The 24,831-nt window shown below is 46.9% G+C and overlaps 1 protein-coding gene across 2 annotated transcripts in view; it reads right to left on the minus strand.

Moving 5' to 3' along the window:
* Positions 1–22,564, minus strand: part of GPD2 (glycerol-3-phosphate dehydrogenase 2) — a 61,426-nt gene extending 38,862 nt beyond the window's left edge. The window contains exons 1-3 of one of the 2 annotated variants that reach the window (XM_064450918.1): positions 22,310–22,564; positions 9,541–9,648; positions 483–654 (exon numbers count right to left, since the gene is read on the minus strand). In XM_064450918.1, the coding sequence (XP_064306988.1) occupies positions 483–654; positions 9,541–9,642 (274 nt within the window). In that variant the 5' untranslated portion in view covers positions 9,643–9,648; positions 22,310–22,564. Of the gene's footprint in view, positions 1–482; positions 655–9,540; positions 9,649–22,094; positions 22,194–22,309 lie in introns of those variants that run through there. The other variant, XM_064450917.1, reaches the window with a different exon arrangement.
* Between the last annotated feature and the right edge of the window lie 2,267 nt (positions 22,565–24,831).

Raw genomic sequence — 24,831 nt, forward strand, 5'->3', positions numbered from 1 at the left:
ATCAGCAGAAGGTGTAGATACCTCATGTCATAAGAAACACGAGCTGGAGAGCCACTGTGTCTCATCTAAAATTCACGCTTGGCCCTTTCAAAATAGTTGCTGAAAGTGCGGTGTAAGACTTGCCTTCTCTATGCTGCAGATATTCTCCTGCACAAACAAGTGAAATGACTACAGATAAACCCACTACGGAGCAACAGGGAATGAGAATTCCACCCAAGAGCATCCAGCAAAAAGGTTTGTTAGACAACTGCACGCAAGCACCTAAACAGTAAAGACTCTGTTGAAATAACAAAAATGCAATGCAGTTTTTCTTCAAGCTCATTTTACCTTCTGAAAAGTTTTATAACCAGGCATTCAGAGTACAGCTTCTCTACCTTCAAGTACTTTTGAAAAGCCAATAAAATAAATAAAATAAAGCTGATAAATTTATTATAAACCATGTAATCCAAGAATAAGAATGCAGTTAAATTCCCAAGCCTTACCTCTAGTGACTGCATCTAAAGCACAGCCACATCCTGTTGCTCCGCCACCTATAACAAGGACATCAAATTCACTGGTGGTTTGCAGCGCCAAAAGTTGTTGTTCTCTCGTGGGGAAATGGTTCGTTATTGGAACAGTCACAGCTTCTGCAGCTTGAACATGCACTAAGGCACCCTACAAAGATTAAAAACAACACATGAGGATCAATATTTGTTGCGTATACACACATGTACATGCGTACACATACACACACAACCAAATCACAGCACCTTCTATAACCATAAAGGCAAACTCAAATATTCCCACTCACTTTACCTATGTTTAATAACAATATTGTATTAAAACATTATGAAGCAACAAACAGTACTAAAACATAAAGGGTTAGCGCACATTTACTTCATCTTGCCTACTTCAAGATAACGCTGTACTCAAGTGCTACTACCTATATTATTTCTAGGAATAGTCTTCCACTATGTCAAACGTTAAAATACTTCCCAAGTATCCCGTAACGGACAGATACACAGTTAGGCTCTCAACCCTCTACCAAAAAGTCCATCAAAGTAAAGGTCTTGAAGACGAATGTACGTTTTATATTTTAAAATCGACTACTTGTACAGTGGCATTAATCTAAGCTCAGCTTTGATCAGGTTTGTGAGATGACGTGGTTTCTGTCAAATACAGTACGCTAAACCACCGAAGAAACACTATTGCCATATACTTTTTTAAAATCTTACAAGCAAAGCAATTTGTATCCTACAGCATGCTAAAATACAACTTGTCTTTAAAGTGACAAAACTTAATGACGTGGCAGCTTCCAGACAAGTTCAGATGTTACTGGAATGGCTCTGAGAATCTCTAGAACTCTGATATTCCAACGAGGCAGTGCTGCTCTCCGCAAGAACGGCTGACATGCTTGCTCAGTCAACTCACACAGACCAGGGTTTAGATTTTAAGGTTTTAACCAGTTTCTGAAGGCTCTCTCCAGTTAACATTAATTTCAATTGAATTCTGAAAGCCTCTGCAGTCACAGGAATCCCCAAGCCCTACTACTGGTCACATACTTCATAACAATCACGTTTGGAGTGCCATCACTTTGGGTTCACATTCATCATGCTAATTTTATATACGATGGGCTGTAGCCAGATATCATAGTTATTCAGTTAAACAGGGGCAAGACCACAAAAATCTTGTTTTCTCCTTCTTTCTCTAGCTTAGCTTTTTGTTCCAGCTCTTTTCCTTCCGGATTTTCTTCCTTTACCACTGTCCCTCATTCTGCACAAAAGTAGCCAGTGAACTTCTCTCACCACTATTTTTAAGACCCAAAAGACCCACCTTTTCCACAACAGAGTGATCACTTGTACGTGAGCGTACCTGGCAGACAAAGCACCTGCGTTTACAATAGAAGGGTAGTCAAGGTACTGGCCACCGAGCCAGAACAACCCAGCTTGGCAGCAGACCCCCCTGGCCTTGAGAACACTGCTGAGCCAGCTCTTTCAGAAATAAACAGATTTTGGTGCTCTGAATTTTATTTGATTGAGAGGAGTGCTTTTATTGGTACCTGGCAGTTCTGAAAGGAGCTGTTTTAACCACTGATTTGAAACACATATGTGAAAACAAAGCCTATGCTACAGAGAGAGGAAGACCAGGACAGCAGAACTAATAGGATGATTCAGAATGGATCAACATAAGCAAGCAGGAAATTGAGAATGAACCTTTTCAGAGTTTCCTGAAAATTATAAACACATTTGATGTACAAAGAACCTGTTTAAATCCTATAGGCTAATGTCTGAGCATAAACCAGCCTTTAGCCCCAATGGCAGACTTAACTGATGTCAAATAGCTTGTGCCCGGATCTCCTAGATGGGAAAGAGTAAGCTAGTACAAATTCAAGTGACAAAACATGAAATACTGCTTTCTTACTATCACCTAGAACAATTTGTCTAATCTCTTTCCACCCACTGCTTACAATGTGCAAGGAAGTGCTCTCATTTAAGTTTTTATTTCCAAACATTCCTTGAATAAACTGAACTAGGCAAGTTGTTCAGTTATTTCTGTAACTGTATTGCGTATTGCACTGTTACCCGTGAATTACAGTTGCCACAGAATTAGCTCCTAAGCCCAGTCTCGCGCTGCAAACGTGCCGTCACAAGCACTGTTACCCTGCCTCGGTGCTTCATCGTCACTCAGCCCTCACACAGGGTTTCCCAGACGGACAGACAGGCGCTCCTAGATCACTGCTGTTACGAAAACCTCTCCGCTAACAGAAGCCTCCGGGTTTTAGGAACTGCAGCCACTTTCCCCGGCATTTGCCATGGGGGGGGGGATATACACCTGCCATATTAAAATGGCTTGACTGACAAAGGGTAACGCCGCCACTTGCACCGTCTGTTCGCACAAGAAGCCCAAACTGAGATTATACGGTGCGTACATCCTCAATATTTTTGTTCCAAGTTATTTGCTCATTCTTCAGCAGTATTATGATTGAGATGCATGATTTCTCAATGTTCCTATCACTACTATACAACTGAAAACAGAATCTAATAACTAGTGGCCATGTCTAAAGGAAGTGTATATTCAAGAGATAATCAATGACCAAGTTCATCCTGTACTCATGGATTATATTGACTATCACGCAAGTAGCTCATGCAAATTAGCAACCACTTTCACTGCACGAGTTACAATTCAATCAACTAGGGAAGCTGGACTACAGAAAGAGTGCTTCACTTTATACTAAGGATATCTTCCCTGAAATAAAGTGAAAATTAAGATTTAAAACCAAAATTTGGCAAATCAACTCAAGCTATAGTATTACCGCTGATTTTTTCCCCAAGCACAGTGCTTGTGGCTTCTGCTGGGGTCACCTCCAGCCCCGCCGTGCCCAGGCCAGCGAGGTGCTTGGGCACGGGCTCACCGGCAGGCGCGTGAGCCGCCGCATTCAGCGCCCAGCCAGCTCTGGCCCGGGCCTAGTCACACTGTCAGCGTTTGACAGCATCAGTTCTGATACTGTCAAATAGCACATACACATGTCACTATATATATCTCCATCATACATATATTATATGATATTATATATATTACCTATAGTGATAAAGTATGACAATATCACAGTCTAATACGTCAACATCTGACATATACAGAAGTTCAAGGCGTTACGAGGCACACGCAGACAGCAGAGGTTAAGTCGAAGTGAGGCAGACATGTCAGTCTTGATGAGCCTCCCAGGTGGTCTCCCTTCGCTCCCACATACTTACACGCTGGCAGAGATCACCAGATGAGGTACAAAGCTTTGGCTCTTCAGACAAATTCAGCTTCCACGTTATTCTTCTGACCAATAAATTCTGTATATTGCCAACTACTTTCACCTCTCCCTCCCCAGCCTACTCATCCCTAGCAGTGCTAAAAACTCCGAAGTGTGGCAGAAACTTTCACATCCCTGAAGTACGGTACGCTGATGCAGTTCCAGAACTCATTTTTCCAGGGAGCGGCGGACACAAGGGGGGAGGCGCTGAGAGGATCTCACACACACACAGAATCACAGGTTGGAAGGGACCTCAGGGTTCATCTAGTCCAACCTTTCTAGGAAGAGCAGAGTCTAAACAAGATGGCCCAGCACCCTGTCCAGCCAACTCTTGAAGGTGTCCAACGTGGCCGAGCCAACCCCTTCCCTGGGGAGATTATTCCAAAGGTGACTGTCCTCACCGTGAAAAATTTCCCTCTGGTGTCCAATCGGAATCTCCCCAAGAGCAGCTTGTGTCCATCCCCCTTGTCCTCTCCATGGGACCCCTTGTAAAAAGGGAGTCTCCATCTTCTTTGTAGCTACCCCTTAAGTACTGGTACGTGGTGATGAGATCCAGCCATTCCCATCCTCGCTCCTTCCTCCGTGGCTGTAAAGGTGACCGCGCCGCCCCTGTGCCCCTGCAGCTTTCTGCGTTGCAGAGCAAGCGTTGCCGTCTGGCTCCCTACACCATCTCCAGGTTTCCCTCAGTAAGCTACTGCATTAAGCGTGCTTTTTAGTGCTGTATCATTGCAGAGCATACAGCCAGCCAATGCCAGTTTCCTAGCTTGCCTAAGTATCTCCCTGTGACTTGGAGACAACAGTGACAAGAAGGAAATTATGAAGACCAATACCACCTGTGACTTAGTCTTGCGTGTGTTTTGGTTGATCAAGTTCAGCTGCATATGCTCAGCTTTAAGCTTTAAAAAAAAAAGTGAAAAACCCCATCTCAAAATGAGTTTTGCACTATGTTTCCAGCCATGCTTCTTCAGCAAAACAAGCGACTATTTGCAAAGTGTACAACTTAGCTTCAGGAAAATAACAGAACACAAGAAAAAACAAAATTCAAAGTTCAGTAAGTTTTGTTCATCGTTTGGTTTTGACTATATTTTGGTTTTAAACACTATTTACAAGGGAGGGCTTACAGCAGAACACAGACCAGAGGCCCAAGCAGACAGCCACTGGCATGGCAGGAGCCCAAAGATTAGCACTGAAATACAAGCAAAGTGATTAGCGCGCTAGGAATTGATATAGATCCGATTTGTCGTGTTGTCAATTAAATGCGAGAGGGAAGAAAAGCTGCATACAGGGATTCCATCTGCAATAACGTGATTAGTCTGGCAGTGAACAAGTATGTTTACTGAAATAAGCAATTGCTGTTTATATCTACAACTTCTCAGGCAAGAGTTCCTTGAATGCCTCTGATTACACTCTTAGCGAGAAGAAATTTAGTTCGGCAGTTTGAATTCAGTCATGAAGGTATAAAGTGATCTAGTAATCCATAAGGAAGCATTCTTGTTAATTTGCTAATGTAAGTCTCCAGGTAGGTTTGCAGAGTCAAATTCATCATCCTTGTTCATTTAAAAAAAAAAAAAGGAAAAAAGGGAAGTAATTAAAAACCCCCAAAGCAGGTCCTGATGCATTATCACATTATCACACTCTACTGGATTCACCTCGATGGGCAATTCCTACTGACCAACAGGGTACTGACACACCAAAGAGAGGAGGATTGCCTGGTGGCCTTAGGGAAAAGACAACCATCTCTGACAGCTCCAAAACAAAGCAGTGCTTCTTCCCTTAATGATTACAGGGACAGGGGAGGAAATAATCAGCGGTCTCCGGTTCAGACCTGGCACAAAGAACATCCAGCACTAGCCCGCTTGGCCCGATGCATTAAACCAAAGGCACAAAAAGCAAGAATGCAGCAGTTCAGTCAGCATCTACAAGGAGGAAGAGAAACTGTTACTTGCATTTCTCTATCACCATTGGTGTTAGAAGCGCTAGTGAAACAGCAAGCAAAGGCTGTATCACCTTTGCCATTCAAGCAGCTGAATATTTGAGGCCAAATTAATATGTCTCAGAGGGGTCCAACGTTATCTCAGATGCAATTCCTCTTTTCAGGAGCTTGCGACTGGTAGTCAGTAGTGTACATGGATTTGAGAGTTTTTGTATTGTTTAACATGAAATTCATTTACAGTGGTAGCACTGAAAAAAACATGAGAGTCTACGCACACTTTTGCTTTATCCAAAAACAGTTCAGGAGGGACTAGTTTCTTCAGACCTCTGCACTACCTGCTGTGAAGAGCTCCCCAACTGTCTCCTTTTCTCCACAAAAAGGTTTTTCTTTTTAATCTAACCAAAAGCCTCCTTGTCAGACCTATGCGTTTGCCCTCCACAGCACAAGTTGGTAAGCCTGCACACAGAGCTTGACCAGCTTCCTTAAGGAAGCTGGGTAATGGTTATTCAACATGAAAGAAACACTCCTGTGTGTTTATCGAAAGAGGTCTGGCTTGAATTAGTGTCATTCCCACTTATTCCCTTACACACAGCATTAAGCTAACCCAGCTTATTAATTCAGCAAATAGCCCAGCGATCAGGTTACTAAACAAGACACAGAAGTGCAATATTCATCTATCAGCTTATGAGTTAAATTCAACAACAGTTCTGTCATGTCACCACGTGTTCCCATCCTCCCTTTGCTCAGCAGGAGCTGAGTGTTGTCAAAAAAACCAACACAAAATAAGGGCAATTTACTAAACTGCTTGTACGTCCGCATATGCCACACACAGATACACATTCCCAGATCATGTTGCCTCAATTGCTGTTGCAGAAATGTGCTCCAAAACGTCAGCACACGTGTGTGTGCACAGAAAAATAAGTTGGGATAAAAATCTTGAAAACCAGGACAGATCTGATTCAGAGTGTTTGATTTCCACGGTGTACACACTTCACAGCCGTTTACACACAGACAAGATTAACCGTGCTAACTCTGCCATTCTCCTCACAGTCAGACTTTTGACTCTCAGCCCGAGCAAAGACAACTTAAATTTCAGCATCGGAGATTGCCAGTACTCATCCCTTTTAGTAGGCAAACCACTCAGTACTATGCTCGACTAACAAATCGTAGAATCACTTAGGTGGGAAAGGACCTTTAGGATCATCGAGTCCAAATGACCTCCCAGCCACGCTCAAGGGCCAGAAGTTCAGCATCCTTCAGCTTCTCCCTCGGAATTACCTGGGACAGCCAAGTTGCACAGAAACGTCAAACGCCAGTTGAGTGAGCACGGAAGACAAAGACAGATCAGCTAGACTGTGTGCTCAGGATTATTAGCCAGCCGAGGCCTTCATCCCCTAACTGGGTGCCCCTAACTCCAGGATGCCGGCCACAGCACAGACATCCAGTCACTGAAGGAGGCAACACGAACATGGGTAAAAAAACCTGAGCCTTTTATTTCTGTCTCATTATGTGATGGATTCTGTTCTTGAAATAACAACAGATTTCCTACAATGTGTAGCCAGTTAGTGCACATCTTGGGGCAATATCCTTCCCTGGCGAAGGAAGACAAGATCTTTGCCCTAGCATGTATTTGATTGGCAGGCATTATTAAAAAGACGGCACTTGGGCTGGGGGACATGCCCACAGCTTAGATATGTCAACACAACAAATGGACTGTCCTCCTTTGTGTCAATCCCTCCAGTTATCTTCCACCTGCTGCCCTATATTAGGTGTTTAAGGCAGCAGCTTTAAGGGCCATCACATGGGAAACGTGCAAGTTAGTACAACATGAAAACAACATGCTGTTCACTTGACAGATCCATTTGCTTACACATATGCTGGAAATTTTCAGATCCTTTGTAGACTGATCGTACACAATAGCTTTAGAAATTGGGGGACAAGTGGTTATTTTGTTTTGCACACACCACGATCACCTGTAAAAATCTGGGGTTTAATCTGCCTCTGGAAAGTCATAATGGCCATCCATTCCCAGAACGGGAATTCCCTGAATTCTGCAATAGCGCATAAACAAGTGAGCTATCCAGATCACTTTCCACTTCCAACTCTTTCTCTTATCTAACAGTCCTAAAATTTGAAGCTGCCATTTCTGACAGTAATGAAGCCAGATTGCAAAATCCTGTGATAAAGACTCCAGAGAGAGTTAGAAACAGTGTTATCAGCTAGGCGCAAGACAAGCAGCCCAATGGGAAGCACACTTTAAATGCTAGGTTTTATTTTCTGCAACATTTTTTTCTGAAGCCATAAGGATCCTGGCTTATCCACTTTCCAGCTAGGTTCCCCAGAAATGACTCATCTCATTTGCTTTACCAATACCTCAGCCGCTGGTACTCCTCCTCCCTATAGAAACAGCCAGAAGATTCATATTATCATTTATTCAGACATAATACACACCTTCATGGAGCTGAGTGAACACCATCTCCCATCACCCACTGTTTTACCTTCAGCTAGACTACTACGATCTACTTCTGTTCCTATTTTCAGTTTGCCCAATCTGAATGGCAACTTATCCTACCTGTGTGGTAACTACAGCAGTTCAGAGTAACAGCTGGCCTGGAGAAAGAGCCAACTGATGGAACTTCCAAGGTGAAATGTGAAATGAGCACCTGCTCACCTGGCTGCTCAGACTGATACCATCTCAAAGGAGGGACGAGGTAGCTCCTTGGGCTTAGGCTTTTTCCAAACCCAGACTGAACCAAATCAGGCCAGAGCTCTGCCTGCACCTACCTCAACTGGTTTATGGAACACTGATGGTAAATATTCTTGCCCAAATGTGAGGAGCCAGCCTCACAGCCCACACCTAACACAAGAGGAGAAGACATGTTCCCTTATACACATCTGCTAAGCACAGACATGGTTATTTCATAATTCTAAAGCACAGCACAACTGCATTAAAGTAACGGGCATTTATTTGCTTTCAGACGACGAGTTGCTGATCCACACCAGTCCTGCCTGAATCCAGACCATAATGCACGTTCCTTTTACTGATTTCTCCGTGGCTTCTGCATCGAGAGGCAAGTCAAAGAGCACGGTGACTCCGACTGTACTGTGAGGAGCAGCTACGCCAATGAATTCTAACGGCAAGAACCAATCCACGAACTGACAGGGAAATCTACTGCATCCCTCCCTGCTACCACTACTTTAACAGCAAGTCTCCAATGTCACCCTTCACTGCTTGGGGAGTTTATTCCGTCCGTGTGCGTCAGTCACCTGGAAGACAGCACCGAGCTGTGCCCCGAGCTCACCAGCACCTAGGCTGTGCCCACCCGGATGGAGGCCAATGCCCACCAGAAACAACGGGGGCCTCGCCATTGACCTCTTGGGCACAGATCCTATCCTAAAACAGTGTTCAGCTTTTTGAACTGAACAAGAGCTGCCACCATGACTGTTCTGAAGCTGAGATTTTCACAGGTAGTGCTAGTGGTTTAACTTCAGTCTTCTAGGTTTGAAAATACTGTCCAAACTCTACCTAGTGCTTATACTTTGGTCAGTACCTTCCACTCCTCCTGCAACTAAGTCAGATCCCTAGCAGTACACAAAGGTCACTTTTTTTAAACATGAAAAATGATTTACAAGAATCTCACTTCCCCACCAGTTAAAGACCTACAATAGTGAAACATCATTTAATGCCATCCTCCAGATTAGCACCTACCAAATCAAGCTGAGAGGCTCTTGGCATTCCTTTCCAAACAAAACTATTTGTATAAGCCTAACATACGCTCAAACAGATTTTAAGTTTCATATTTTATCAGAAATCATAATTAATACTTACGTGTTTGTTTCTATACTGAGAAAATTGAGAGAGGCCAAAAACTGTTGCTATGGCACCTCCTCCAATGAGAGCAGTTCCTTTCACTGCCTTCTGAAATGCCATTTTTTACTGTAAGAAAAGAAGATAAAAATTAATAGGCAGTTTTACCATGTTAGAATCTAGGCTACACAGAATAGACCATTTGCAGAAACTAATGACAATGTTGTGACAAGTTCAAACTTAGTGAATTAATATATTGCTACCCTATTTTCATTGCAGTATTAATAATTTCTAAATAAAGTCTAGACAGAGGCAAGCCAGTATGCTCTGGTATTTGCCACGAAAGCTGAATGATAAAAGAGTATTTAGATATACAAGTAGATGTACGCACACCCCCATTTAAACTCTGAGTGCTCATGTATGTGACGAGTGCTTACAATACTGTGGCAGAAGTGGAACAAGAACAGCCTGTCATCAGCCAGATGGCCACCAGATCCTTATCACAACAGAACAGCTGACCTGCTTGACAAGATCACCTTTAGCTACCCTCCCATCCCATCAAGCTATTTCTACAACCACGTTTGCCTAACAGCACTCCATCCCGCCTTCCAGCCGGGCACTGTGATCACGGTATTCACCATAAACCAGCCAAGCTTGTCCTACCCAGGAGTGGTGGAGAAGCGATGCACCGCTAGTCAAGCAGCGGGTCCTTCAGTGAGAAGCAGCAGCAGAGACAGTGGGCAAGATTAAGTGGCTTGACATAAGCGCAGAACTTTGTCATCTGCTACAGAGGGTTTAAAACTAGCCCTATGTGGGTCAGGCAAATTCTTAAAAGACCCAGTGTTCAGATACTGAATAGAAAATTTGCATGGAACTGACCTGAATCTTAAGCAGGCACAACCTAATCCATCTTCCCAGGACCACAGCAGCTCGCATCGCATTAGAAACAACATATATCAAGTTTGAAGGACTCCCGTCAGTGCTCCAAGCCCTCCGGCTATGAAGATATCTTTGTCCAAGCTCCAGATTCACCCAGCAGTCTCCATACAGGAGATTTAGTGCCGTTAAGGCTTACAGCAGAAGCAGGCAAAGCATACAGCCCCGTGCCAACACTGGAACACCAGTGGACTTAAAACGCGGTGGGAGCGGCCCCGGAGCAGGAGCAGGGAGCCGCAGTGGCCCCCTGTCCTGGGGCTGGGCAGGGGGAGGCCCCACAGCCTCACCCAAAGCCTGGCCGAGGGCTCAGCCCTTGCCTTGGTCCCCCGGGGGGGCCCCATGGGCCACCCCGCTGCCCTGGTCCCGCACAGCACCTCGCTGCACGCAGCGCCTGCTGACCTGGAGGCTTCACAGCCCTCCCCTCCACGGCTGCTGCCCGGGCTATAAACCGTTACTGGTGGCAGCACACAGCGTTCTTGAAGACTTGTAGGAACCTCCTTACAGCTGAAGAGTTATTTCTTTGGCCTTGTAAATACAATTAAATATGAAACATTGCACGTTACTATACGTCTGTACCCATTTCATCTTTTCTCCTCTTAGTTCTTCCCACTAACATAATTGGGTTTGTTTTCTTAAAAAATACACCAAACATGTTTAAGACAGAAGCCAAATAAGAGAACTTCATTTTTAAGCTGGTATAGGTCTTAACTTCATTCCCTGTGCACTTTACTTGCAGCACACTCAGTGGGGGGAGCTCCACACATACGTATTGTATGCAAACCTTTGATGTGCAGATGCTGTATGTATGCACTATATCCAAGTTATTATTGTGCAGAAGACCATGACTTGCAGCTTCGCCCCAAATTAAAAATAAAAAAACCTAACCATCAGCTAAACCCCACCACCTTCCACTTGTTAAGACAGCCTTTCGTAATACCACTTCTGCATACCTGAAAATCCCTACGGATACTCATGAAGTCATAACGTAATACAAGATTCAGCACTGCACAAGGATTACAACGTGCAGCTGGAAAACTCGCACTGCCATCCCCACACTCATAGCCTCCTGCAAAAGAAAAGTACCAAGACAATCAACATCAGTTCACAAACCGTCTATAGCTACACGAAGCATATGGTGGTGGTGAATACATACACATCATCCAAGCACTCTGTGTACTACATGTTTCTAGCATAAGGTTTCTTCAAGTCGCTAGAATAACAACTCCTCATTCAGATTGCAAACTGGTGGCAGTCGTGAAGTAGTTTCACACACCTTACACATCAGCAAAGGAGTCACTTCAAATAAGAGTACGAAACCCTTGCAAGTGCCTGTTCTGGGAACACAATGTGCTCTAGAATCCAAGGGAGTTTAAAAAGAACAAATTAGCATCTTCTGACAAGCCGGCTTACGTGCCTGCAGAGATACTGGCTTTCAAGAAAACAAGTGGAAGCAAACCCTTTCAGTGTTTTACCAAGCTCAGTAAGACAGGGTGACGGCTGAAGCACAAACCCCTACTTATCCCAGTTCAGGTAAGCTCTTCAGACATTCATTAGCAATGAACAAGCTGAGAGCCACAGCTCAGCAGCTGGTGTCCGACGGCAAGTGCAGGCCATCGGGCTCCTAGCCAAGGGCTGAGCGCCCTCCGCCCAAGGTCAGGCCGAGCCTGCGGAGGGGCAGGCTGCAGGACCAGGGTGACCGAAAGCACGGCTGCCACTAGTCCGTGCTTCTCGTGCCCTGGCCTCCTGAAGCCCTCTCTGAGACTTAGTTTGGAAGACCAGGTACGCACCCACCAGAGTTAAACCATTACATTTTCACCGAGTGGGACTGAACAAGCAGCACGAGGTATACTCACCACTTACTAAAAGCCTCTGCGATCATTGCCTACGCCAGTTTACTTTACACAATGCAGCTTCCCAGACAGCTTTAAGTAATTTAATTTTGTTTTTAAAACAAGGAAATTATGATCTGTAGCCTATGTTCTGCCAGGCTTTTTTAACAAGCATTATACCAATACCTCTGGAAAAAAAAAATATCAAGTTTTAAAACTGAAGTAGTAAGGTAACTATGACTTTTATTCAGTTGACCTTTACCTCTTTAGTTATGGGTTAAAAAACACCCTTACTGCATCAAGCAAAATCAAAAGTTTCCTTGTGAATCACACTAGAGATAGCCTTGCATATAAGAAGGAAAAGCACAAATTCCCCGAAGTCATGCAGTAGATTTCCAAGCTGCACTAACAACAGTGCTGCACAAACTTAGGAAAGTAAACAGGAAGAATAAACTCAACCCTCACCACAATTATGAGTTGCACAGATAGCGCTACGCTATTTTTCAGTAGTTACAAATATGTATTCTTCCAATAACTTTTTTGTTAAAAAACCCTTGAACGGAATATGCTCACGTACCGAATAAAAGCTGTACCAGGCCAGTGCTGGGAAATAAGATAATGACTAGTATTACACCTGCTCTTCATGTTCAGGGGGGTACATCTCCTCCGCTTCCACCTCCCAACAGGCCTCTGCAAATCGCAGGCACAGACCCGAGGTCTCTGCTTGCAGCCGCTCCAGCTACAGCTGCTCCCTGTGCCATTCCTCGGCGCTTCCCGGCGGGTACCAGCAGCCTGCCATGCCAGCACACCGCTCGTAACCCCCGCCCTACGGCTGTACGCACACACGACGCCAGGCAACGTGTTGTTGCGGGTGCCACCGTTCTCGTTCCTTAACCAGCACAAATGCTAGCTCTTCCAGGTAAGAGAGTTTGTTTAAACAAACAGTGAAACAACAAAAGCCCCCGTGCCCCCACAATGCTTACTGTGATCCAGAAAGCTCCGAAGCATCTGTCACCAGCTCTAACACAATACCACAGAGGCAAGCAAACCGTTTTTATTTAACAGCTTCCTATATAAAATCCCTGTTAGGGACCCAACAGACTCAACTGCCGATTGCATGCAACAAATATTCCTTCATATGCATTAATAAAGGACAATCAGTCTTCAGAAGTTAAAAGATTATAAAAATCAAATGAAATTTCAACTCAAAATTGGCTACTTGAAAATTCTGGATGAGATATGAAATCTTTAGAATGGTGTCTATTTAACAGTGTCTTTCATCATACTAACCTTTTCCACCTTCAAATTTCTACCAGGGCAACTTTTTGCCCTACAGAGCCCAGCGCAAGCGACGCACCGCGCGCGGGAGAAGCCGAGCTCCAGAGCATGCACTGACCACCCGGGGGGATAGAGAGGTCGGAGGGTACCGACGCACCAGGCTGGGAACCGCAGCAGCACACAAGCTGCTTCAAAAGCAGCAGAGGCAACAGCCTCGGAGGAGGATCCGACTGGACAGCCCAGTGGCACTCACCTCTGTTGCCCCAGTTTGACATCCAGACTACAAATGTGGGTGCCCACTTACTATAACTTGATCTGCCACAGAGCAGAGTTTGGCCACTTTCATTATGCAAGATCGCATATAACATGGAGAACCAGTGGGCTCAGTGCCCTCTATACAGGAGGGGCTTCTAGCCTCAACCATCACTGTCAGTAAGGGGCCACCCTCCGCTTGCCCGACAGCCGGGTACATGTGTCATTAGCTGTACTCAGAGCTGATAGCCAGATTACATGCAATTCTCCAGAGAAAGGAACGCTCCCAGGAGAGCAGCTGCTCAAATTGCCACCTAAATCTTGCTCACCGTCAGTAAGAGAAGCTTATTCAGGGACAGAAAGGAAAATACGGCTTAACATAAGGCACTCCAATGCAAAGCTAGACAGGCTTTCAAACCTGCAGACGGTGCTTTTACACCTAGAACATCTCAATTGCATCCTAGGAACCCCTGAGCCTGTATTTATGAGCTATGAGCAGATGTATTTGGATTAGGCTGAATTGAGCTCGGGGCATTAGCAGGTACTGCAGGCAGGCAGAGCCCCAGACAAACAGCCGGCAGAGACACGATATATACGTGCCAGGCTGCTGTGTGCCCTGCCAACTCTGCCCCAGACCCTTCAGTGGGGCCCTGCTAGAGCATATTGCAACTTCTCCCTGCCCAAATGCTCCGGCTTCTTTCCGAAAGGAACTGCATTGCATGTGGGAAATGGCACGGAACCAGGTCTCCTCCAGGCAGGAGGACGGCTTAAACACCACCCCAGCGTACACACAACCAAAGGGAAATTAGAGGCTCCCTAAGCATACGCTTGTGGGTTTTTTCCTCAAGTTCTGTCCCAGGATGGCTGCACCAAGCAGGATAAACCACAGCACAGAAGATGACAGGGTAAAGAATGCAGTCCACATAGTTATGGCAAAGGGTGTACACAGGGTGCTATGCACACAGAGAAGAGCCTACACTTAAAACACCCTCATCTTTTGCAAGTGGGTTATAAAACCTGTCTCTGTTCCAAGCTGAGATCAATAGCTTGTGATGGAAACTGAATTTTATTTTAATGAAAATTGTAATAGCAAACAGCATGAGAAAGGATGCAGTCAGAAATAAGTCATCTTTCCGTAACACAAATATTTTGAGTCACTTTTAAAAATGGCTCAAACAGCGTATAGTGCTGTAATGCTCTAAGTGCCATCTGACACTGTAAATCTGCATGTTAAGCCTTAATCCTTACTTTCAACACAGGGCATAAATGGCACCCTTTGGACCCACGCCCCTGATTCGAGGGTGGGCTGAGGTCCCCGACAGGCTCTGGGACAAGCTCGGGCAGGAGCAAGGAGCCCTTGACGGGCATGGGAGAAGCCCACGGCGTGCCGTGACAAATGGGTATGGTGTACAGCGTGATCTGTCCAGAGAGTTGAACAACCATGGGAACATTTCTCATCAAACCAGCTGAGTATTGGTATAGATTCACAGGGACACCAGCTCAAACTTCGAGCTTGAGGACTTCTGGTAAGAAACAGGCTTTAAACTTGAAACGAACCACAAAGGGGAAGAAAGCGCTAGTTAGACGAAATGGAGGCTACAAAAGATTTATCAGGACAAATTCATGCTTTCACTTTCTAGAAGTTAAAAAGTTAAACTGTCGTCACAGGAGGAACCGCTCCCTCCCGCAGTGCATTTCTCAGCCAGCCATTCAGAGTCACACTTACTCTGACATAAGGAAGTTTCCATAGGAAGCTCCCCCTCCAGAGCCCAGGCTGGTGACCGGCAACCCTGCCCCAGTGAGGTCCCTGGCTAAGCATCACAAGCCAGCAGACCCTGGACCTCCTGCACCAAGGGCAAGGGCTCTGCTTCGACAATTAATACACTTCTTAAAGGCAGGGTTCTTCTGTTTCCCTTTCAGCCCCACATACAAAAAAAATGAAAAAGCATACAAAGCGCAACTTACATCCTGTTTTTTAAGGAAGGGATTTCAAAAACCGTCTTCAGCAGATCCTTCTGAACAGCGTGCCCCATGCGACAAACATCTGCCACCCCACAGTTCTCATTAGCCTGACATAAACCCTAGGAGTGACTTGCCTTCCTTATTTCCCGTAATGCCCAGCCCAGGTAGCTGCAAGACTGTTGGCTGGGTCTTATTTTGAGTTGTGTAACTCTGGACAGCCCAGAGCACGCACAGGCACCTACCAGGGCTCCCGCTCCCACCCAAGGAGGCCTGGTGGCTGAAAAGAAAGTGCTGCAATCGCCGGCGCTGCTGCACTCAGGTGCTTTCAACTATTAAGGTATTGGGCTGGACCTAAGCAGTGCACGGCCAAAGCCAGAGGAAAGAATGAGAGGAATGAGGGGAGAGGGAGGGAAGGGGAATGGTGGAAAATTCAGAAGCAGAATTGCGAGTTGGAGATCAAAGAAAGATGACTACTTTTGCAAAAGTGAAGAGACAGATGGATACAAACTGTAGAGCTTAGCAATAGGAGTGTGTGACGCCCTGTATGCTGCCATCAGACGTGGTGTATGAGACGCAAAACCTGTTAAATTAAGAGAAGAAATCCAATCTGTTATGTTGTATATCTGTGTGCTTTATGAGGCCATTACCATGGAATCTGGGTGCTTCACATTCCATTTTAAACGAACACATCTAATAAAGTGAGTCACTCAATGGGAGACTTAAAAATAGAAAACTTATAACCACCACCACTACAGTTTGCATAACTTGCCATTGGCACAGTAGCATTGTCTAATTCAATCTTTCTCATTCCTTCCAAAAGCTTCTCAGGTAAGCTTTGGATGACGAGAGCCCCAGACCGATGTCCCTGCGGGCTCAGTGGAGTCTTGCACCGCCTCTGCTTCTCCAAACAGCTGAAGTAGCTACCCTCAGCTCCCTGCCATTCAGCTTGTGATCCTTCTTGCAGGACTACTTAAAAGGTGGCCACTGCGACAGCGCACAGAACAGCGGCACAACGGGCCACAGTTCGGGTTCTTACCCTGGGTAACTTCGGCATGTGAAGCTGTGCTATTCTGAGGGTGTGCTACTGGCAGTTTATGGGTGTGTCGATGCAGGAAGTGGCCAAATAACGATAAAATGGTGATGTGAGCAGAAAATAACCCTGTTAGCACACACCCCCCTTACCAAGATCGTCTACCAGTTCTCCTACAGCTTTTCTTTTTTGCTTTTAAAGAGACCAAAGTGGTTAATACCAAGTTACATAGGATGTCAGACCATACTAACCAAAGCAAGCATCTTGGAAGCAAGTGATTAAAGCTTCAACCAACCAAAACTGGAGGTGCTTCCCCTGCAGCACTCCTAACAGTCATCAGGCATCTCTCTCCCCTCAGCTGATATGGGTGTGATCTGCTGGGCTGCCCTGCAGCGCTGGTTACCTAACTGGCAACGACAGCAAACAAGAGAACAAAGCAGCACGCTTTGAAGGGCAACCAAAGCTTGTTATCTACCTCACCAGCAGAAGTCTGGGCCACTGACTCATGCGCTTGTGACTTCTACATGTAATTACTGTAAGCCTTATCTATAATGAAGCCATACACCAAGGAAGAGTTCCTGTGGGTACAAAACCTGGCTGAAACATCATGGCAGAGTCCATCCTCCCGATCCTCTCCCAAAGACTCCAGTGGTTACTTTGGGTTCTTAAACACAAGCTACGGCACTTTAATTAAAGTAATTATCCAAGAGCTACCTCGCCAAGCAAGCACAGAAACATAACCTAGACAGCTCATGGGGTTGCAAGTCCCTTTAAGCCACAGACCACACCACAAATTCTTAAGTTCCTGTACACGGAACTTGAAACCCAAAAACCCCGCAGGCCACCCTGCGCTAATAAGTGGAAGCAAAGCAGCCGTTTACCATATGGGGAAAATCCTTCCCACGCTCCAGTACAGGCAACTAGCTCGGCTAGCATGGCCAAAAGTAGTTGCAGTGCTTGTCATGCACAAAAATAAAGGAAAAACAAAGCAAAAAATAGGCGTACTATCCTCGTGCCTTCTCTTGGTCCCCACTACTTCAAGCTACTTAATTTCCTTTCTGTACTCAGGTGACCAGCATCTTCCCACCCCGCATCAGATGATGTCCCAACTGCTTTAAGCTGTATGCTACAAGGAACAAACTTTTTTGGCTTCAGTTTCCACTATTTATATTTTTAACCTAAGCACTTTTTCCTTCTGTTTCATTACCTTCCTACAATAAAAAAAAAAACACCTTACAGATAATGAGGGAAAAGTCTGATTTGTAAATCTCTCTTGGGATTTCAGAGAAAGCAGCATGTTTCCAAGAGCGAGGCGATGCTCACAGACAATGACAGCTGTAATCCCAAGCACGGTACCTGTGAACTAACAGAAATACAAAGAAACACCGAGGTCACGAGTATTTTGAGCCTTCCCACCATACAAACATCAAAATATATTTATGAAGTTTTACCACAGAAGTATTTAAATTCCCTCCTGTCCTATTGAAAGATTACTTTAAAATCTGTCATCCAAGGAGTGGGGAAACCTAGTCTCCAGCCTGATGACTGACTGAATGTACACAGGATGATTTCCAACATTGTCTTTAGCTGAGATAGTTCAGTCATTCTTGCTTTCTGTATTAGTGGCAGTTAATATCACCCATAAAACCCACCACACACACAACACAAACTTGCAAATACTATAAACCAATTCCTGTGAATAGAAAAGAATGTTCCTATTAGGTACAGCTGTTGGCCCCTTTCTTCCTAATATTCTTCATTCCCCTCATACTTAATGCAGATGTTTGATTAGACAGTCTACCAGTTCAGTTTGATCCTAATACTGAACTATACCTGTTGTTTTCTCCCCCCCCCTCCAAACACTAAAGGAGAGAGGATTAAAAAACAAGGTGTTTTGACTGGACATAGACTTGCGTATACAAACAGGGAGCTGCTCACAAAATAATTACAAATCAGGTGATTACTTAGGTGTGTCAAGGAAGTAGCCTAGTTTTATACCCTGGAATAAGGATTGAGACCTGATAGTACATGCAAATCTAATCCCAGAGGAGGGGCGTGTATTCAGTATCATTTTGAAATCAGAATCAACACTTGGTTTGAAAACACTTTGCTGAGCAAAAAAGGCACAGTTGAAGACTTTGTACCCAGCCACCAGAGGAATGACAGCCTGGGCACCATCAGCATTACCAGGATATAAGTCAGGGCGAGTTCATCTGGCATTTGGAAACCCGTTTTGAGGGAGAGCTACACATCCACTTGGGAACCTGGCACCTGGCTCAGAGACAGCTATTTTGGGATACAAAGCGTTTCTAAAAGCAATACCGTGATACTGGAGAAAAGTTTTGATTACAAGTTGCTTGTTCATTATGCAATAAAAATCATTCTCTAAACTAATGCTTTTTGGAAGCAATGGGCTACATCTGCATTAGCAAGAGCTGTGGCGCAGCTGCAGTGGATCCCTAAAGCAAAGGGGCTGTTGCCGAGAGCGCAGCCTCCGTGCTGTCTGTGCTCCACATCATTTGCTCCCAAACAGCTCCAGTCTGGACCCACGAGCACCCATGAAGCAGCTGAAGCGCACAAGGCCTTCCTGCGTTAAAGGGTGACCTTCCCGGTCTGCTTCAGAATTTTTTTTCCAGCCTCCAATACTTATTTCATGTTCATTCCCCTTTTTACCCAGCACTCAGCTTTTCAGTGCTCTCCTGAGAGCGCCCAACACAGAAGGGGACAGGCACGTGCCCAACTAGCTGTGCCCTTCTGGAGGCAGGGCACCCTGGGCCCCAGCTCTCATCAGCTGCAGGGGCACACCCACAGTGATAAAGCTAATCCTTGGAAAAATGCAGGCTCAAACTACAACCGGAAGGCTGAACAATATACAGGAGATGAACTAATTTATACAGCTGGACTATCAGACCGCTGGTTTGAGTGCTGCATAGGCCCATATAGAAGGCTAGAAAAGGTAAAGTAATTCTTTAAGCCCTGATTGCCAGCGCATCAACAAGCACTATGATAAAAGCAAGCTGCTGCAAATACTTGTTTTGAAACCATCGACACATTTACATGGGAAAGCAGAACGTAATAATTGCAAAATGACTGTGGAAAAAGCACATTTCCTTTAAATATTTGCTAAAGCTTGCAGAGACTTGTGTGAAGACAAAGTCGGGAGCAGAAAGGAACCTGGGTGAGCTTTCCTTTGGAAAACTGGTTTGCATTAATGGCCTTTGAACACACCACATCCATCCAGCTTTCCAAACTTCTGTTAGTGGCAGATTACCAGGGAGAAATGGGTCTCCAGAGAAAATACTACGTTACATAATAAGGGCCTAGCTCCCAAAGTTATTATTACTGTGCTCCTGTGCGTGCATACATGTGCACACACATGATTAAGGAAAACAAAGCATATACCCGTATAAACACAGCCAAAGCAACACTACAAGTGAGATGGAAGGTGTGCGTATACTTTTTCATGCATATGCGTGCCTACTCAAGGCTTTCATCCAAAGTTAGACTAAATAAAATAGGTAAATGGCTAACATTAAAATTAATAATGTTCTGCTTATTGCTATTAGAGAAGGGCCACTAATGGATTTTGCCTTAGCTATCAACCCTTAAAGATCTTGAAATACCAGATCGAGCCTTTGCAAGCTAATTGTCAGTCGCTGCTCATCACTAAACATTTCTGACGAACCGTACCTACAAACAGGTGAGAAAAAGAAAAGATCTGATTAACTTCAATTAAAAATACGCCACACTTCTAACAGCTGCGTCTCCATGCTTGTTTTTTATCCATGGTCAGAAGAGTATCTTACAAAGGGACTTCAGAGTCTTCAGGCCAATGTCAGTGTAATTACACCTGAGCAAGCCTCTCACGCCAGGGAAATTTCTGGGTGGAAACCCCATTGCAGAGCAGCACTGGTAGTTCAAAGAGAGCTCAGTACAGCAGCAGACTGCAAACACAGAGAATGAGAATCAGGCACACAGAGAAGTCTAGCCTTGACCCAAGAACCACTAGAAGCCAAATGCAGGAGTCTAGTGGTAACAGATTCACATGCCCGCAGCACTCCGAGTCTTCACGAGACAGTAGTCCTTGCCTCCGCTGCTGCCCCGCACATGGCTGGAAACGCCACCGCTCCTGCCCTCGCCCCGGGAGAGCGCTGAGCACAGCTGCAGTAGGCACCGCGCTCCGATGGACCTGAGCGCCGCTCACGGCAGCGAGGAGACCTCAGCAAGCGTGCGAGGAGCCGGGCAGGGAAGAAAAGCACAACCACTTCAGAATGGAGAAGGGAAGCCCCCGCTTCCCAGCTGCGGGTGGGAAGGAGCTCGCTTTCAATGTGCCTTTACTACCAGTTTACTCTAAATAGTAAAGTAAGCTTGGCGGGTAGTAAGCCTGGCTAGTTTAAACTCAAGGTTCCCACATGCACTCACGCATTCACGTCCTTTCCTGTAGTAATACGCTTACAAATGTTTACTGAAGCAATTGGTTAGAAGACAGAAGAACTCAAAAAAGTTTAGGACTTACTTGTTACACCGATACACTCTCACCCAGAAATGGTCCCATGAAAGCGTTCAACACAAGACAGAAGGAGCTATTTTCATTTTCCACTATTCTTTGCCCAGCACTCACATTTTTGTTAATAGTAGGAGCCGCGGTATTCTACCACCTCTATCAGAGAGAAAGTCTAGTGAAAGAGTTCCGCAAACCCCCCTATTTGCTACAGATCCCTACAGGTGTGCGGCCAGCCACCCGCAGGGCTGCGTCGCGGTGTCCGAGGGTGTTCGGGGGAGCTCAGCGCCCGAGCAGGGTGACACTGCTCGGGCCAAGGGACGGCTGCCAAGAGCTTCGCCCGGCTTCCATGAAGCGGCCACACGCTCAGCTCTGGGGGTGTCACTGTTCCCACCCGAAAGGTTAAATGAAAGAGAGGGGAGGGGGGCTGGGAGCTCTCAGGAGCATAAGCTCCTACTCTACTTGGCAAAAGTAAGATCTGGAGAAGAGGGAAGGCTAGCCATGCGTTTGCTAAGGGTTTATAATAAAGGGAACCCCGGAGCTGAACCCGAGGTTACCGGCGGCGCACCGAAACCCTCCCGCCGGCCGGGGCGGGGCGGAGCGGAGCGGAGCAGAGGGGGCTGCCCGCTGCCCGGGGGCGGAGGGGCGCGGAGCCGCCCGCTGTCCCGCAGCGAGCGCCCCGCACCGCTCCCGCACAGCCGCCCCCGCCGCAGCCGGGCCCGGAGCCCCGCCAGCCGCCGCTCCCCTCCGCCACTCGCCCCCCTCCCCGGGACCGACAGCCACTTACTGCGGCGGCCCGGGCGAGCCCGCGTCCCTCTCGGCGCCGCTGCCCGGCAGCAGGAGGAGGAGGAGGAGGAAGGTGGGGGGTGGGGGGGGGTGGCCGCTTTCCCGCGCGCCTCCTCCGGCCGCCGCACGCCTCGCTTCGCCTCCGGCCGCCCGCCAGCCGCCCCCCGCTCCGCCCCAACCACCGCCGCCGCCTCCCCGCCCTGCCCGCCGCCTCACCCCGCCGGCAGGCCGCGGCCGGGCCTCACGGCAGCCGCCGGTCGTCCTCGGGAAGGGGAGCCGCGCTAGGCCCCGCCGCCGGGGCCTGCTCCCGCCTTGCCGCCCCTGCGCTGAGGAGAGCGGCGCGCCCCCCTCACCCCGCGCTATATTTAGGGGCGTCCGGCCGCTCCCCGCCCCTCCGCCGGCTCGGGCTGCGTGGGCGGCGGGGCCAGCCCCACGCGTGGGCCGGGCCGGGCGGGGGTCCCCCGGCGTCCCCCGGGCCCGCGCTGCCCTGGGACCGTTAGCCCTTGCCCTCGAGCCGGCAGCCGGGGCGCGATCGCACAGTCGCCCTCCGCTCTGAGGAATGCCGGTGGTGGCTCACCGAGGGGTGCCCCACAAAGTGGGGGACGGACCCGCTATGTTACATTAATATATATCCATATACATTACATTATCGTCCGTTGATGTACCGCAGGCTCTTCCCTGCTTGCCTAGTTTAAAGTGCAGTGCGGCGGAGAGAGGGAAGACCTTTCCAGCACACCTCTGGATCAGCACTAGAGCCGTAATATTCATAACGTGGATGGTTCACAGGGGAAATCCTAGGCCAGAAAAATGCTAAATCTCTGAGGGTCCACCTTCGACTAAAACAGGCCCTGCATAACGGAGGTATAAAGCCAGATTCACATCTTCTCAGTTGCCCTCTCCGGTGGCTCCAGTATGGCATGAAGCTGGTTGAGAAACGCCATCGGTGGCTGCCTCTCAGTGGCTTGACACATCCTACCAGCTCTTTTACTTGAACTAAAACTTCTCGTGAAACCGCACTGAGCTCCCCACTTCTACCAGACTTGGCAGAAGAGCAATTCAGCAGTTAATCCAAGTCTTTGTAGTCTGGAAGCCAAGCTGTCCACCTGCAGGCAGGCTGCAAAACTCCCCTGTGGCCGAAGGTCTGTGTCATACGGTTTAGCATAGGTAGCCCTGCGAGGAGCAGGGAGTTGGACTTGGTGATCCTTACGGGTGCCTTCCAACTCGAGATGTTCTATGATTGTACCCCCCTAGGACACAGCTAATGGAGCCCAACACAGGATGACCCTCACGCTGTCGGGGAGGAAACTTGAAGCACAAAGTGCTGGGACAGGGTGGATCTCGCTTTGGTTGTGTAGCACAGAGTATGCAGGCTTGTTTTTCTCTATTGAGGCCTTCCTGAACTGAAAGCTTTCCAATTCTTTACCTCTCTAAAATAGCAAATTTCCAAGCCTGAACTTCCCTGGGTGCTTGCTGTGTAAGGCTTATAAGCAAGTTGCTGGCTGGGCGATACCTTGAGACATTTTGTACATCCTCATTCTTCTTACCACTTTCTGTTCTGTCATACCAAGTGGCAAGAGTTGGAAGATGGAAGAGCTGCTGCTGAGAGTTATGATCTCTAATGGTCCTCTCTGTTTCTCACAGGAATGTTCCCACATTCCAGGCTCCCTGGGACACAGCTGACAAGCGTAGCTATGGTTTTTGGGGGAATCATCTGGAGATGCCTGCCTGTTGCTTCTTTTGCAGTGAGAAAGCCAGACACATTAGTAATAAGGCAGGATCTTCCTCCCCCTCCAAAACTCATTGATGAACTTTGGGCTGCGCTTTTCCCTGCAAATTTACGTTTTTAGTGCACTGCAGTTGTGGTTTTGCAAGTGTTTGGGATCTCCTTTTCCATGCTGGACCAAAACACGAGCTGATCTTGTGACTGTTTATACCCACAAGGCCATCACGAGCCTGTCTTTGCCCGTACGCTGCCTCTTATCAGTTGCCTGCCGCCGTCGGTGTCACACATGCAGGACCCCGAGGCACCCGGTGCCCTGTGCTCTCCATGGTTCCCTGCTTTCCAGGCACACAGGCATCAGCTGTGTCCAGCCATGCTTCTTGGCTGTCTCCCAGAAACTGCTTTTATTGCTGTTCTTCCGTGCTCGCTGCTTAGTCAACACGCTTTACAGGCAGCATGAGACGTGTTTTCTATCAGGCACAGAAAAACAACCTGCTGCCGCCGTGAAGGATGGGGCATGTCTCCCTCCCACAGTGTCCTTCAGGCATGCTCTGGTCTCCCGTCAGCCAGCTAAATGTCAGCAACAGGTCCCATCTGAGGAGGCCGTAGGAACCTAATCCCTCCCTCTTGGGTCACATATAACCAGATGAGCTAAATTGGAAGCTGCAATAATAATGTATGGCTATCAGCTCTCTAGGTGGCATTTAAAGTTGGTAAACAACTGCAAGGGTTGGATTTCAGAAGTTTTGCAAAGTAAGTGATATTCAGGCCACTGATGCTGGAAGCAGTTTTTATCCCAGGCACATTAGGAGACACGGTAGTGCTCTTAAAAGGAAGTAAGATGTCAAGTGGCAGCTGGAATCAGTACACTCCATAGATATTCAGGCTTAGAATCCATGGGAATACCTCAGCTGAAGAGAAAGAGCGGAAAATGAAAGGAAAAACCCCCAGAAGTGGGTTCATTGCTTTTTGGGGGTATGGTCTGGGGGGGTGTTTTTGGAGGGGGAGTGTGAGAAAG

The sequence above is a fragment of the Phalacrocorax carbo genome, chromosome 5, assembly GCF_963921805.1.
Source record: "Phalacrocorax carbo chromosome 5, bPhaCar2.1, whole genome shotgun sequence".
NCBI lineage: Eukaryota > Metazoa > Chordata > Aves > Suliformes > Phalacrocoracidae > Phalacrocorax > Phalacrocorax carbo.